The sequence below is a fragment of the Pavona decussata genome, unplaced genomic scaffold (genome assembly GCF_977016875.1).
Source record: "Pavona decussata unplaced genomic scaffold, jaPavDecu1.1 SCAFFOLD_236, whole genome shotgun sequence".
In the NCBI taxonomy this organism is placed as follows: domain Eukaryota; kingdom Metazoa; phylum Cnidaria; class Anthozoa; order Scleractinia; family Agariciidae; genus Pavona; species Pavona decussata.
In genome coordinates this window covers 303,932-319,795 of record NW_028145641.1, presented here as the reverse complement: position 1 = coordinate 319,795, position 15,864 = coordinate 303,932, and the positions used below count along the sequence as shown (strand labels likewise).

General features: G+C 38.8%; 1 protein-coding gene, 1 long non-coding RNA gene and 1 other non-coding gene across 3 annotated transcripts in view; 1 reads left to right on the top strand and 2 right to left on the bottom strand.

Annotated features, from left to right (window-relative positions):
* Positions 1-789, bottom strand: part of LOC146457894 (hemicentin-1-like) — a 51,151-nt gene extending 50,362 nt beyond the window's left edge. Inside the window, exons 1-2 of the mRNA XM_085091398.1 lie at positions 657-789; positions 210-542 (exon numbers count right to left, since the gene is read on the bottom strand). Of these exons, the coding sequence (XP_084947524.1) occupies positions 210-542; positions 657-720 (397 nt within the window). The 5' untranslated portion in view covers positions 721-789. The remainder of the gene's footprint in view (positions 1-209; positions 543-656) is intronic.
* Positions 790-1,914: 1,125 nt separating this feature from the next.
* Positions 1,915-1,987, bottom strand: Trnat-ggu (transfer RNA threonine (anticodon GGU)). The gene has a single exon. It is a non-coding gene; the product is annotated as a tRNA-Thr (tRNA).
* Positions 1,988-8,407: 6,420 nt separating this feature from the next.
* On the top strand, positions 8,408-10,645 carry LOC146457892 (uncharacterized). Its single transcript, XR_014858354.1, has 2 exons — positions 8,408-8,804; positions 9,689-10,645. It is a non-coding gene; the product is annotated as an uncharacterized LOC146457892 (long non-coding RNA).
* Positions 10,646-15,864: the final 5,219 nt, after the last annotated feature.

Genomic DNA, 15,864 nt, shown 5'->3' with positions numbered 1-15,864 from the left:
CTGGATTTCGGTTTTCCCAAAAGAATTACGTACTTGTCAACACAAGGTTTTAAAAGAACAGAAAAAAGCCTGCTTTCTTGTGCAATCTCAAACCGGTTCACATGCTACAGTGTACCATATTTTTCAAATGCTTACAAGTGCTGATCATGCACACATGTTATCGACCACGCTTTTAATAAACTTTTCAACTTAATATATTATATACTTACACTGCACCGAGATGGGCACATCACTGTCTACAAATTGGAAGACGTTGTTTTTAATCCTGTACGCATAAGTTCCAGTGTCTGATCTGTTTACTGCAACAAGTGTTATATTGGTTTCACTTTCTGCCACAATCATTACAATTCGGTTTTCATAGCCAGTCCCAGGAACCACAGTCAAGCCGCTGCCATCTTTCACCGCTATGATTGTCGACGGAAGCAATGAAAATTGTCCCTCTCTGAACGTTCCGTCTATATTGTAAGTCCATCGAAGAGTGATGTTGTCTCCCTCAATAACCGACGGATTGTCAGGCTCTTTTGTAAATACTGGAAGTGACTCTACAACACATGAAAGAGAACCATATTAAATTAACGCGTAAATGTAAGGAAGTAGGCTCAAACACCACAGAAAACAAACACTGAACATAAGAGAAAGGGGAAAATAATACAAACCCGCGACATCAATAAACGGCAGTACATTCCACAACACTGTAAGCGTGATTAACGCTATAAACATTGCACCCCCAGTCGAAGTAACCTTAGCTTGGAAAGCTGAAAACAAGGCCTCTGTAACGAGGAAGTGTTGTTGTCGTTTACCTAGCGTTCCGAACATGTACCTCATTTTCATGTTCGTCTCGCTTCCTAATATGGAACAATCGGGATTATGACGTCGTGTGTTCGTCGGAAAATTCCAACCTCGTTCCCAGGGTCTCTCTTCTTCCCGCCCCAGCTGGGCGGGAAGAAGAGAGACCCTGGGAACGAGGTTGGGAAAATTCTCGGTAAATAATCCATGTAAGAATGCCCTGTATGCATTGGTAGGACTGTAAATAAGGATACGGACGGGCGGATGCGGACGGCGGACAGCGGATTAACTTTTTTTGGTTTTAAAAAAATTTTGATGCTAATATCGTTAAATTTATTGGTTAATTGTTATCTTCCAATTGACTAATTTATTATAAAAGCTTTATTAACCGGAAAGCCCCTCTCCATTTACTCTCCATTTCCCTCCCCTCTTTCTAATAAGCTACCCGCCATCCGCCCGTCCCGTATCCGCGTATCACAGACTCCCAACATGCAACCGCCGCCTCAAGCGCTTTGACCGACTCTCCTTCGTTTTTCGGAAAAAAAATTGCGAAAGTCTTAACTGACCCGCTCTTGAATTTAAAAGGTTTCGTACAATTCGTGCACATTTTAGGTATTGTAATAGTATAAGTAAATCATAAACATGTACGATTCCAGTTCATAGGTAAATTGTTCTGTTGCACTGAGCTACTACATTTATTGGTTAGACGATCGGCGATCATATGGGGTTCAATTTGGGGATCATTTGCGGGCCTGTATTGGGGAGATGCCGATGATCAAGGGTTCAGCTGTAGAGTGAGAGATTCACTGAGCTAGAAAGTCAGGGCATTCCCTCTATAATTTACTGAAATATTATCTAATCCCCCGGCGGGTCTAATCCAGTGCCTTTGACCGGCAAAGATTTGATAGGCGTGAAAAAAAACAGATGCAGATGTTATTTTTTCAAAAACGAAATCTTTATCAGTTTCTCTAAGAAACTCTTCGAAGGAGTTATCAACCTCCTCCAGAAGGATCCAAATGGATTCACAGTCCAAGCCTACGGCGAGATGTAGTCAATAGTAGAGAAGTTATAAGTAACCAAGGACGGACAACTTCTGAATGACATTTTTATTGGAAGAAGAACTTTTTATGCCCTGAGCGGGATTTGAACCCACGTCCCCCTGATTACCGGTCAGGTGTGATTACCACTACACTATCAGAGCAACCATGCTGGCTACATGGCAAATTTAGATAGTCAGTGGGAATGTTTACGTGGTTCTCCCGGGCTAGTGTTTTTCTCCAACTAGATGGCACTGGATCGACAGGAACGACCATACACAGGCGGACGAGAGAGGAAGAGACAATTTGTAGAAGTTACAAGGGTCTCTCGAGCCAACAGTCCATCTCTGCCCCCAGAAAGATCCAGTGCCATCTAGTCGGAGAAAAATACTGCCTGAGAGTATATCAGCGCGGAGGCACGATAGTTGGTATGCGGTACGGCTTACATCGATGCTTAGAGCAAGAGGAGGTAGCTTGAACATGGTGCATTCGGTTTCGTCTGATTGGCAAATAAGCGAGGGGGACTGAGTTGTGCAAAAAATCGTGAACCTTTGGAAGGTTTGTCGCACGATGTCTTACGCTTTGAAATTTGTATTTCCGCTAGTTGAAATTTAACCCTTTCAAGATAACTCTCCAAACCGATGGTTGTACTGATGGTTCCCAGTTAGACTTAACGTTGAAAGGATGAGGTTCTTCGTTTTTCCCGTGGAATATGTATTGGAGGCGCATTCTTCTTGCAAAGTCATTAAAGTCTTGCAAGAGTTGGCGTCTAATTGGATTATCATTTGTCACGGGTGTTGGAATGAATTTTAAAGTCCTTTCGCCACAAGGTTTTTACTTGGTCGCTTGTGAGTTCTATATTGAAGAGTCTTTTAATATGTTTTTTGTTGGCCTCAAAAGTATCCTGTGCTTTAAAAAGCAAAGAAAGAGAAGAAATTAGCCTATTTTGACGTTGATAAACTCATCATTGATGAACAAATCGATTATATCGCGGCACCAGAGACATCTAATTTACCTCTTTAGGGCGCATGATTATGGCGCGTTTTTAGTGTCAAAATTCAAACTATCAATTCAAACATTCGATCCTTCAATTCAAACATTCAATCCTTCAATTCAAACATTCGATCCTTCAATTCAAATCTGCAATTGTTCGGTTCAAACTTTCGATCCTTCAATACGAACATTCAATCCTTCAGTGCAAATATGGAATGGGTCGATTCAAATATTCCATCATTCAATCCAAATATGGAATTGTTTGTTTCAAACATTCGATTCTTCAATCTAAACACCCTTTTCTTCAATCCAGAGATGCCATTCTTCAAGTTAAACATGCATTCATTGTATTGCCTGGCCTATCATTCAGTTCAAGCATGCATTTCGTCGATTCAAACATGCCATTTTTCAATTCAAACATTTGATCATTCAATCCAAACGTGTATTTCTTCAATCAAATCCTGAAACTCAAACACTACACCATAAATTCCGCGTTCAATTTCGATAGAAAATGCTGAAATCCTGCTGTTGAAACATTCTGCACTTTAATTTTAAGATATAAAATCCAGATTATAAATTCAAACATAGTCTCACAATGTAGTTGTGCAGTGGCTCGATTCAAACATTCACTTCGGCGATTCAAACATTCACTTCGGTGATTAATACATTCAGCTCAGCAGTCCAAACTTTCAGTTCCTCTCCAGTAGTCTGGAACCGAGGGGACTCTGTAAAACAAGGATACGGACGGGCGGATGCGGACGGCGGATTAAATTTATTGGTTAATTGTCACCTTCTAAGAAATGCTAGCTTTGGCTTTTTTTTAATTTTATTTTTATTTATTTATTTTTTAATTTGAATTGATTTTATATTTTATTGTCAGTCAAACAGCGAAAACGCTATGGAATGTTTCTTCTCGTTTTTCAACCAAATCAGTCTGAGTTTGCAGTGGAACTCGGAACATTAGTACGACACACCATCCGGAAAAACAACAAGTTCACATTCATGAACATTTACAGGATAATCTGATTAACAGGTAAAGTACTGTACGAGCTTCTGTTAGGCATTAAAGATTGGAAATCGTGGTTATTGTTCGAATAGACAGATCGATACAAGTTATTAAAAAATTATTTTAAGATGTCCAAAGATTTCCCGGCGTAGGATTTCTGAACGTGTCATTTTCTTCCCTTTAAATTTGTACACAAGCGAAATTTTCCTTGCAATATGGGGGCTTTTTTTGATCGGGTTTTGCGTCTTTTCGGTTTTGATATTCATTGCGGATTTTGGTTTTTCTCATCTTGGAACATTCAGATTATTTAATCTGACAGAAAAACATGTTTTTTTTCGGTCAGTTTCTGGTTTTCCTCCGGTTGCCTCGGCGGCGGCCTTCAGTCCCCAGTCAGATCAGGGGTCGTCTTCTCCGTGAACTTGGTACAGTCGAACCTCGATTATCTGGACTCGTTGGAACTTGAATAAAATGTCCGGATAATCGAAAATATGAATATTAATGAGACAGGAATGTAAAAAAAATGTAATAAAGAAAGCAGAATTTGTCAAACAAACCGGTTGATGCTTTGAAGCTTTCGCGATCGGTCGACTCCGCGTTCAACTACGCTGAGAAATGTTTCGCTTTTCTCCTGAAGAAGCGGACTTGAAAATTAATGTTCCACTACTGAGTAAACCAGGCCCCAGTTGTTCAAAGAGTGGATAACTTTATCCACCGGATAAGTCGCTATCCAGCGGAGCAAATGTACTCCAACTACCGGTAACGCCTTTTGGCAAGTTTTCCACACAATCCCATACTTAAATTTGACATATGTTTCCACTCTTTCCATAAATTATAGGGCTATTGGGAAAATCTTCCACGCATTTCATCTGCTGGATAGCAACCTATCCAGTGAATAAAACTATCCGCTCTTTGAACAACTGGGGCCAGGCGTATAAGGTTTTATCCAATTGCTCTGACACGTTCGCAAATCTGACGCAGGGAAATCTTTGGACGTCTTAAAATAATTTTTTAATAACTTGTATCGATCTGTCTGTTCGAACAATAACCACGATTTCCAATCTATAATGCCTAACAAGAGCTCGTACAGTACTTTACCCGTTAATCAGATTATCCTGTAAATGTTCATGAATGTGAACGTGTTGTTTTGCCGGATGGTGTGTCGTACTTATGTACGGAGTTCCACTGCAAACTCAGGCTGATTTGGTTGAAAAACGAGAAGAAACATTCCACAGCGTTTTCGTTGTTTGATTGACAATAAGATTTAAAATTAATTCAAATTAAAAAAAAATAAAAATAAAATTTAAAAAAAAGCCAAAGCTAGCATTTCTTAGAAGGTGGCAATTAACCAATAAATTTAACCGTATCAACATCCTATTTTCTTCCACTTCTTCTTCTTTCTTTTTTTTTTTTTTTAAAGCCCGATCCGCCGTCCGCCATCCACCGTCCGCATCCGCCCGTCCGTATCCTTGTTTTACAGAGTCCCCTCGGTTCCAGACTACTGGAGAGGAACTGAAAGTTTGGACTGCTGAGCTGAATGTTTGAATCGCCGAAGTGAATGTTTGAATCGAGCCACTGCACAACTACATTGTGAGACTATGTTTGAATTTATAATCTGGATTTCATATCTTAAAATTAAAGTGCAGAATGTTTCAACAGCAGGATTTCAGCTTTTTCTATCGAAATTGAACGCGGAATTTATGGTGTAGTGTTTGAGTTTCAGGATTTGATTGAAGAAATGCACGTTTGGATTGCATGATCAAATGTTTGAATTGAAAAATGGCATGTTTGAATCGACGAAATGCATGCTTGAACTGAATGATAGGCCAGGCAATACAATGAATGCATGTTTAACTTGAAGAATGGCATCTCTGGATTGAAGAAAAGGGTGTTTGGATTGAAGAATCGAATGTTTGAAACAAACAATTCCATATTTGGATTGAATGATGGAATATTTGAATCGACCCATTCCATATTTGCACTGAAGGATTGAATGTTTGTATTGAAGGATCGAAAGTTTGAACCGAACAATTGCAGATTCGAATTGAAGGATCGAATGTTTGAATTGAAGGATTGAATGTTTGAATTCAAGGATCGAATGTTTGAATTGATAGTTTGAATTTTGACACTAAAAACGCGCCATACATATTCCTGCGGTGAGGGTAAAAGGAGGAATGAGTTTGCGGAATGGCATGTGGAATGACGTGCGGAATGGCATAATTATGCAAAGTACGAGTTGCGGAATGACATAATTATGCGAGATACGATTTATGCATAATGACTCACAGAAATACATTAAACTGAAAAAGCGCGCCTTTTTTGGGCGCCAATTTGCCAATACAGCCTTTTTGTAACCATTCAACCGAAGAATGCATCACAAAAACCGATGGTATCTTCGAATTCAAACATTTTTCCTTCGATTCTCATCGCATAGCCGTTGATGCAACATAGCAGCTCGTGGACTTTTATCGTTCGCGAGTGAACACAAGATTTGTAATACATTTGCATTAAAGAGGCTTGTTTATTTACGTAACCTGGTTTCCATTCCACACGAGTCGTCCGCCATTGCCTGATTTCATACCGTGGGGGTCTGGGTACGAGTCTGTGTATTATGGGTTATGGGACTCAACACCCACATAGCCGGAAAGAGCACACCGCACTTTACAACATTTCCAAGTTTGGTATTAATCAAGCTAATTACAGCCATTCAAAAACTCCAAATTTTACTAAGAAATGTATGGAACGCCGGACGTGTGTCCGGCGTTCCATACATTTCTTAGTAAATTTTTAAGTTTTTGAATGGCTGTATCTCGCCTAATATTAGCTTGATTAACACCAAACTTGAGGATGTTGTAAAGTGCGGTGTGCTCTTTCCGGCTATGTGGGTGTTGAGTCCCCTAACCCATAATACACAGACTCGTACCCAGACCCCCACGGTATGAAATCAGGCAATTACGAAAGATGTATACAACTCAATCGAGGGCTGGTTAAACTTGACATGTTTCGTGCTTTCACAGCGCTTCGCAGGAAAAAGACGTGAGTAAAGAACCGCCTCTGTTTATTTTTGAAACGATTTATGTCACTTGTCGAGGATTAATCTGGTTATGACGAATGTGTTGTGGTTTGGTCATGCTCATTTCCGTTGTTTTACGTTTTATATTAATCAATTTATCATACACAGCCAAACACACCCACACACACACACACAAAAAAAAAAAGAAATAAATAAATAAAAGCGAAAATAAAAATTTAACCGCAATCTATACCGCAGAACTCTTTCCCCGTATTTTGACGTGTAGATTTCGGTTTTTTATTTTCGAAGGAAGGATCTTGATGAAACAAATAAAATTTTCAACTCCAACATTTTATTAGAAACAATATCTAAGCAATTCGGGAAAGATTTCCCCACAGCCCCATACATTATTTATCCATGCACAACTGTCACACTAACCCACTTCCAAAAACGACGAGAGTGTGTGCCAAATGTATAGATAATTATGCATGGGGCTGGGCAGATATCTTGACGCAACTCGTACTAAAAATACTGTAAGAGACTAATGTCACTTGAAGCCTACTTTCTTGTATTGTACTGGCTATCCCATACCATAAAATCTCGGTTTTAGAGAGGAAACATGAAATTCAGTCCACTTTGGAGAAGAGAGGGGTAGGGGGAGGGGAACTGCAATAACTGTTGTAACGTGTTGAAATAACACCCATGCCCATTTTTAACCATGATTAGTGCATGTCCCTCTGACTTATCAGTGATGGAATCACCTTCAGCGTGTATACTTTACAGTAAGAAGAACTTGCAAATAAATCATACTGATAACATCCCAAAATATTCCTAAGATGGAGAAAGCTTCTTCACCACTGTAACAACTATCATCCATCACAATGGCTGAACAATCCAGTCACATTGTATTTTGTTTTCAAAGTATAAAACATGCTACCCCAAACATTGTTTATTCTGATCTTTGTAGTGGGTATCTAAGTAGGTGTTTCAACATTATGCTAGCTTATAGTTCGGGCAAAGCCTTAAAGAATATGTTAGTATTATATACTGGTTTTTCGGCTTTTTTTCTCTTCTTCTTTTAAAGACCATTTTGTCTGATACTTGAACTCTCTCAGACAAATAAAAACTAAAATTGATCAGTTTTTAGAATTTGCTTTTAAATTTTGGCCTAATTAAATGATAATGCATCTTTGTTGTATACTGGCAAGGTTCCACATGAAATCATTTTTTGTTTTGACATTTTACAAACTGTAAGCAAGAACATTACAACATCACTTTGAAAACGATAAGTTTGTTGAGTTGTTTTCAAATTACATTACATGACTAATTATGTGACGGAAACAAATAGGGGAGTGTGTTGCGATATTTCAGCTATATTGTGTGACAGTGATTGTGTTATGTGACTTCCGTTTCCGGTATTTTGATAAGACAATAGAATCGAGTTACTTGTATCATATCAATTATCGCTAGGGGTGTGCCGCGCGTGGGTACGTAAAGTAAGTAAGTAAGTGAACTTTATTTAGACAGGGTGGCCCAATCAGCTACGGGGCTGTTATCCTGAGGGACCCTGTTAATCTCGTACCCCGATCTCAGTCGTCGGTTCGGGAATGTCGAAATGTGAGATCTGGTAAAGTTCGATACAACGCCATTTCTGGTTGGTTACCAGAATTAAGAATGCCTCATTCTAATCTGCTCTGTGATTGGCTCTTTCCTTCTGTGTTTGGTTTTCGCTCAGTTCGGGGAAGAAACAAAAACACGGAAAAGTTTTCGCTCCGATTAAGATTGTCATGCGACGTTTTAATACATACATGCCCTTTGTGTGGGGAGAGAACAGTGAGAAATTGTTTTTTCGGAAGACAACAGCGACTTTAGCCGAAAAGAGTTTGCAGTAACGTTCAAACGGCCTTGCCAAATTACACAAGTTTCCAACACGATGGATATAAGCTTGCTTACTTTTGGGGATAAAATGGAGGTAGGTCATATATTTTTTTTTTGGTATTTCTTGACAAAAAATGATTTTTTTTAAATGATTATTTATTTAGTAAACGCAAATTAATTTCCCCAAAATACTTTACCTTGAGTTCCTGAACACGCGCGCCGCATTTGCTAGCATATTTTCAGTTTTTGTCTTCTGCTAAAAGACTATTTTCCTTCTATAAATTGAACTGGACTTTGAGTAAGAGACTTCATAATATAATATTAGTCCTTTCAGACCAGTGTGCATATTCCTTCAAGATCCATACAACATCTCTCATAGGACTTTTGAGAAATTGATAGAGTGTCCACACAATATCCCTCCCACCCCTCAGCTAAGAGAAATGAAAAATGTCCGACTTATGACCGCCAAAATAATAGTAATGAAACCCGTACTACAACAGAGAACACCTTGTCTGAACCGATTAGGGCTCTTTATGTAAGTGTAGTTAGTTTAATTTTATCCTCTCTCTCCCACCTGCTGAGTTAAAAAAAATTTGGATCCAAAATATAAAACTAGCCTTCCTCTAAAATAAAAATGGGGACATTGGTTTACATGTCTGCACCACCTAATGTTTTGCAGGTCTATGCTTGTGATAGGCTTTAGAAAAGAAGTAGTTTTAAAAGGAGGACATGCCTCTTTGGATTTGACATCACTTATAGTTTTTAGAATCTTTTTGCCATTGTTCTTTTCTTCAAGATGGGGGAATTTCTCCATTATTTTATCATTAGTATGGAGTCCTTGAAGTACTAAACACACTTCATTTACTACTTCCATTGTTAATCCTTAGCACATTCTCTGATACAAATAGTTATCACTGGCCTCAGTTTCTCCTTTATTTCTTGTTAACTCTGCCTTAATTTCTTCCACCTGATTTCTAGGGAGAAGCAAGTTCCTAAAGTTCCTATCAGTGATGTGAATATCTTCAAGGGCTAAAACAGCTGGACACAGCTCAACACATAATTAAGAGCAATGACAGTCATTTCGGACAACAGATATCACAACAGCTGCATTTCTCACACAAAAGCCAAAACCAAAGTGGTTATAAGCAAAAATTTTCCCCTGCACAGATTTCTGGGGTATTTACACTAATCTGTCATGGTGGGTTGCATTTCTTCAATATTTGCACCAATATGATTGTTGTTAAAGTAAAGTTTTGATGTAGCAGGCTTCCCATCTCTTCCACTTTCTTGGAAAAAACTTTCCATAGTTTGCGGAAGACCAAAATGAATAAATTATTATCCTTCCAACACAATGAGAATCAAACCCTATTCCCAAAGGTTGTGGCAAATAATATTCATTGTCAGTCTGTAGAGAATGAGACTGAGCCAAAAGTGCATTTTGAGGAATTTGGGGAGTAAGGTAGAACTGGTGATCCCCAAGCTTTCCACCCAAAAAGGCACCCCCAAATCCACACAGTACTAATGATGAGTAAATAATAGGCTGACAGGCTTAATTTTTGACATTGGTGGTGATAAGTTCATCTGCTATGGGGGAAAATATGTAATCAAACTGGTCAACATTACTTTGTGTTGAGATAGGAGGGCCTTTGTAGTACTCCATAAATCTTTCATATTCAAACTTTGTATGATTGTAGTTTGGTTGTTTTTCTGTTGCTGTTGTTGTCATGACAACAATCTTCGCTGTAGGGAGTACTGAGGAAAGTGTTCCTCGTTTGCTGTACTCTGAAGTTGTGCCCCCTGAACAAAGATGCAATTAATTAAGAAAAAACTGTAGTCATTCACTGGGATGTTGTTATTCTTTCCATTAGAATAAGACAATATAATTACCAGAAAATGGATAATGAGAAGGCTGAATAAAAAGGGATTCTCAAGTAACTAAGCCCTTTTTGACGCATGGGGTGGTGGAAGGACGAAGCATAAAAGAAGCTGCGATAATCACCAACAATATGGCTCTGTATTTATTAGCTTTTAACCTTTAAGCCTCAGTGTCAACATACAGTTTCTCCTTACTGGTCTCTACATTTTTCATAGTAGCATTATAGGGAGGCTGTTGAAATATCAAGAAATTTCACCACTGGTGATCTCATGACCTCTCCTTGATTGTGTATTGATAAATATTAGGAGAAATTGAGATACTGATCACTACTGGGGCTTAAAGGTTCAAGGTTCACTGTTCTGATATTTTTTGTGTACTTGTGTGAAAAGTCCTTGAACATAATTTTGTGTTGCTGGTCTAATATTAAGAAAAGTTAGGACCTTACATGGGTGCAAATATCAATACAAGAAAATTTTTTTTGCTCAAGGAATTGGCATCAACAAGGAATTTTCATCCAAGACAGACACTGTTTTCAAAGTTTCTTTTCCCCACCACTTCTCTGCAGTGGGTTTGTGTCTGACAGTTTGATTAAATGTTGTTTCCTGGCTATGGAAGGCCATGGTTAAGGAATACTTAGGAATTCATGGTTACTGAAGATCAGCTTACTGTGAAAGCTGTTGTTTTGCTGCAGAAATGGGTGACAGTTCATTAGAACACACAGACATGCACAGGAAAACAAATAGTGGAAATATTTTTTTTTATTTGTTTTCTATTTATCTGCCATTTGCTACTTTTATGAGCCCAAAAGACCTTCACACCTTCCTATTATTATTGTTATTTTTTTTTTTTTTTTTTTGCTGAAATCAAGGATCCCATCAGAGGTGAGTGTCCAACCACCAAGATAGCTGCTTTGGACATAAAGAACCTTGTATTATTCTTAGTGTATCATCCTCTATGCATGTACAAATAATGCAATGCTCAGTACAACAATGATTATTTAAGCAGCTCATTGTGCCTTGCAAATCAAATGCAGATAATGACCTTTGTTCTTCATATCAAGAGTCAAATATTATTGGACTTGTGTATTATGTGGTTCTAGTTTTCGAGTCTGTGGCTCCTATGTAAAAGAAACCTGCCGCATTTACACAATCCATTTGGTTTGGAAATTTAAACCATTAACTTATGGAAGAAGGAGAATTTGTGTGACCAAATCAGCTGAAAGACTACAAAGAGAAGAAATAATTTTTACGTATCACTGGTAGACCACAATTTCTGAAACTTTGCAAATGAAAATATGACATGAACCATTTGACTTTCCAATGCGAAATTTAACACCAAGATGCCAATCAGTAACTCTATTGTGCCTCATCTACAACAACGACCACAAATTTTTTCTGATAAAGCTTCGACAACAAAAACTCTCTGCACTGTCTGTTGCTACCTTTACCTTGGGGTGCACAAAAATTATGTGACATTTCCCTGCCTGTAAATTACAGTATCTTCAATACAGTTACCATCTAAGGCGAAAACTGGTACAGCTTACTCCGGTTGACTTAAGTCTTTTTAATTGATCGTCGATAAGCACGTTGATCTTGAGTGGAGAAAGCACAATTACGATGGATTTGTTCTTGGAACAGTTTTCATTACAAAGATGGTCTAGATGGTCACAAAGGGTAGAAACTAATCTTAGTAAAAAAGTGATTTACCGCGCCTGTTGATTGCAATCTCTCCTGTTGCCTTTTTCGTTTTGGTTTAACTTTCAAGTTTTGTTGTCCTCTCGACCGAAGAACGTTCCGAAGAGCACCCTCGAAAGCGAAAACCTCACCAGGAATGATCACAGTTACGAGCCGGCGGCCATTCAGCACGGTGGACAAAGGATGATGGGCAGGCCCGTATTCCGGGCCTCAAATCGAACTTTACCAGATCTCCCCTCCGCCTGATCGTGGGAGATCTGGGTACGAGATTAGGGCCCTGTATACACCTAAAAAATTTATTATTATGGTATGAGAAAAAAATTACAATATATATGGCTCAAACACTTTTGGGTTAAAATATCATAGGATAGAAAAAATAAATAAAGACATTTGCACACTAAGAAAAAAATCTATGTAAAATCGTGTTTCATCATAAGTCACTTAAAAGCCTCCAAGGACGCTGCCCGTTTGTATGTTTCAGGTAACGAATTAAATAAAATCGCTCCGGAGTGTCTAAAAGTTCTCTTCCCGAGGCTAAGTTTGGGTCTTGAAGGATGAATGTCTTCACGCCGACGTGTATTGGAACTATGGAAACTGCGGTTTCTGTTAAAATAATCAGAAAGATACTGGGGCACTAAATCATTAAGACATTTGAAGACTAAGATAGATTTGTTCCTTTTCCTGATAGTTTCTAAGTTAGGCCATCCTAGTGTCTTGAGAGCTTCGCTGGTGCTATCTCGTCTGACAATTATACGTGCAGCTCGATTTTGTAGGCGCTGTAATCTACTCTTGCACTCAACAGACAATTCACCCCAGGCCGTGTCGGTGTAGCACAGGACTGGTAACACGAGACAGTTGTATACGCATTTCGCTGCCGTAAGCGTTAAACATGATCGGATGCGGCCGAGTAGACCCAAGCGCTTGTTAACCTTGGTAAACACTTTACTAACATGCTCTTTCCATGAGAGGCATTCGTCAAGGGTGACCCCTAGGTAGCAAAAATTTCTCACCCTTTCGATGTCACTGCCATGAAGCTGGGTCTTAAAAGAGGCATTTTCAAGTTTCTATTCAGTACCAAAGAGCATACATTTGGTCTTCGTGAGATTTAGAACAAGTTTGCGGTTTTTCATCCACTGTTCAACTCTTTGGAGGTCTTCTTGGATTACTGTCATGATGCAGTCTGACTCCGAGCCAGTGGTATATATGACGGTATCATCTGCATACATGCTGATATTGGATCGCAGTAAGCACTGTGGGAGGTCGTTGATATAAAGCACAAAGAGTAAGGGTCCTAATAGTGAACCCTGAGGTACACCATAATCCAAGGGAAGGCTAGATGATAGTTCTTTCCCAAATTTTACTCTCTGTGAGCGGGTGCAGAGATAATCCAGGAACCAGTTATAGCTTGGGCCTCGAACTCCATAGTGTTCTAATTTATGGAGAAGGCACTTGTGATCGACGAGGTCGAAGGCCTTTTTTAGGTCAATAAATACAGCCCCTGTCATTTCCTGTTTGTCCATGCGTTCCAGAATGAAGTCTGTAAGATACGTAACAGCAGATTGTGTAGAATGTTGTTTTCTGAAGCCTGACTGATGTTCTGATAGGACATTGTTTGTAGTTAGGAAGGAGACCAGTTGTACTTGAACCGCACGTTCCATTATCTTTGAGACAAGTGGAAGCACAGAGATCGGGCGGTAGTTGTTTACGTCATCTTTTTCCCCGGACTTGAAAATGGGCGTCACTTGGCCTCCTTCCATTCCTGAGGGATAATACCCGTCAAGATTGTTAGATTTATGAGATACGCAATCGGTTTGGCTATTTCGGGTGCTGGGTCCTTTAGAACCCTAGCAGGGATTCCATCGAGACCGGTGGCTTTTGATGATTTTAGCTTGCACAGTTCCTGTTTGACAAACGTTGGGCTTACATACAAAAGGGTCAGATAAACAATGTAATTTTACTAGAGACTTGAGATTTGAGACTAGCTACTAGAGAGAGAAATTGTGCTGTAATAATTCAAGGATATTAAACCGTGAAGTTTGCGAACACTGGCTGATACTGACTTAAGGCATTCGCAACAAATCCTCTTATGGTCATACATGACTTTTTGGAATGATGACGATTCCCCTTGGTTTATTTTTAGGTCAATCATCAAGAATCATAAAAATTAATTTTTAAAAAATTATGTGTACGTAAACAAAAAACAAAAAAACTCTGGTTGTATGGTTGACCTAAAAAAAAGTCATAAATAGTGAACAGCTGGGTATGTATCGGAACATGTATGGAGAATTCATACTTTTGATCCTCTCTTGCTTGTTGTTGTTGTTGCCAAATGTTAACTCCATGTGAACAGTTAGTTATTATTGCTCTACACCCCAAGGGGAAAAGGGAGGTCAATTTTAGGGCGATGTAAAAATGCTTGTCCCTGACAGGGGTTGAAAATCTGTACCAGTTTTGTACCATTTTTGTACCATTGCGGTGGAAATCTGAATCACTGCTTTCAAAACCTCAAAGGAAAGCTTTTTTGTTCTGTGCAATGAGGAAACTGCTTGATTATTTCAATATTTTGTTTTGGTAACCCTTAAGGAAACTACATTGGGGCCACACCTATGCCAATAGAGTCTGGTACAATTTAGAACACTCTGTTCAACATTTTTGACGACTTGTCCCTTCAGTTTTATGTAAGAGTCCCCCCTTCCCCTGGGGTGTAAGTGTTGTTACATTACATGTTTGTAGAGCTACTTGAGTTACTGTTGTTGAGCTACTGAGCAATCCAACCATTTACGGGTTTACCTCTGCGAGACCTGTGATACTCACCAATCAGATAAAATAAGGAAAACCAAAAAAGTCAACAATAGGTTGAGTCTAGGAAAACTTCACAGGTCCTTGTAATGAGGCACAGACCATGATACCGTAAAATTCCGGTTACGTAAAAAGGAAATGTCACCGGCTTTTTTAGGGGCAAGGGGGGAAGGGGTGTTACGTGTTTATATAAAGATCAAAGATGGGCCTATAAGTGGAAGAGTGGTAGGGGTTTATCACGGAATAAAATTTTCGTTTACAAATAGATGGCCCAAAAATCGAGGCGATTTATTACATGGTATGGGATAACCAGTACAATACAAGCTTATATCGATTCTTTAAAATAAAAAAAAGAAAGAAAAAGAAAAGAAAGTAGATAAGAATTACGGTATGGTATTAATTACCGAGGCTTCAAGTGACATTAGTCTCTTACAGTATTTTTAGTACGAGTTGCGTCAAGATATCTGCACAGCCCCATGCATAATTATCTATACATTTGGCACACACTCTGTTTTCACGCTCGTCGCTTTTGGAAGTGGGTTAGTGTGACAGTTGTGCATGGATAAATAATGTATGGGGCTGTGGGGAAATCTTTCCCGAATTGCTTAGATATAGTTTCTTATAAAATGTTGGAGTTGAAAATTTGTTATATCAAGATCCTTCCTTCGAAAATAAAAAACTGAAATCTACACGTCAAAATACGGGGAAAGAGTTTTGCGTTATAGATTGCGGTTAAATTTTTATTTTCGTTTTCATTTATTTATTTATTTTTTGCGTGTGTGTGT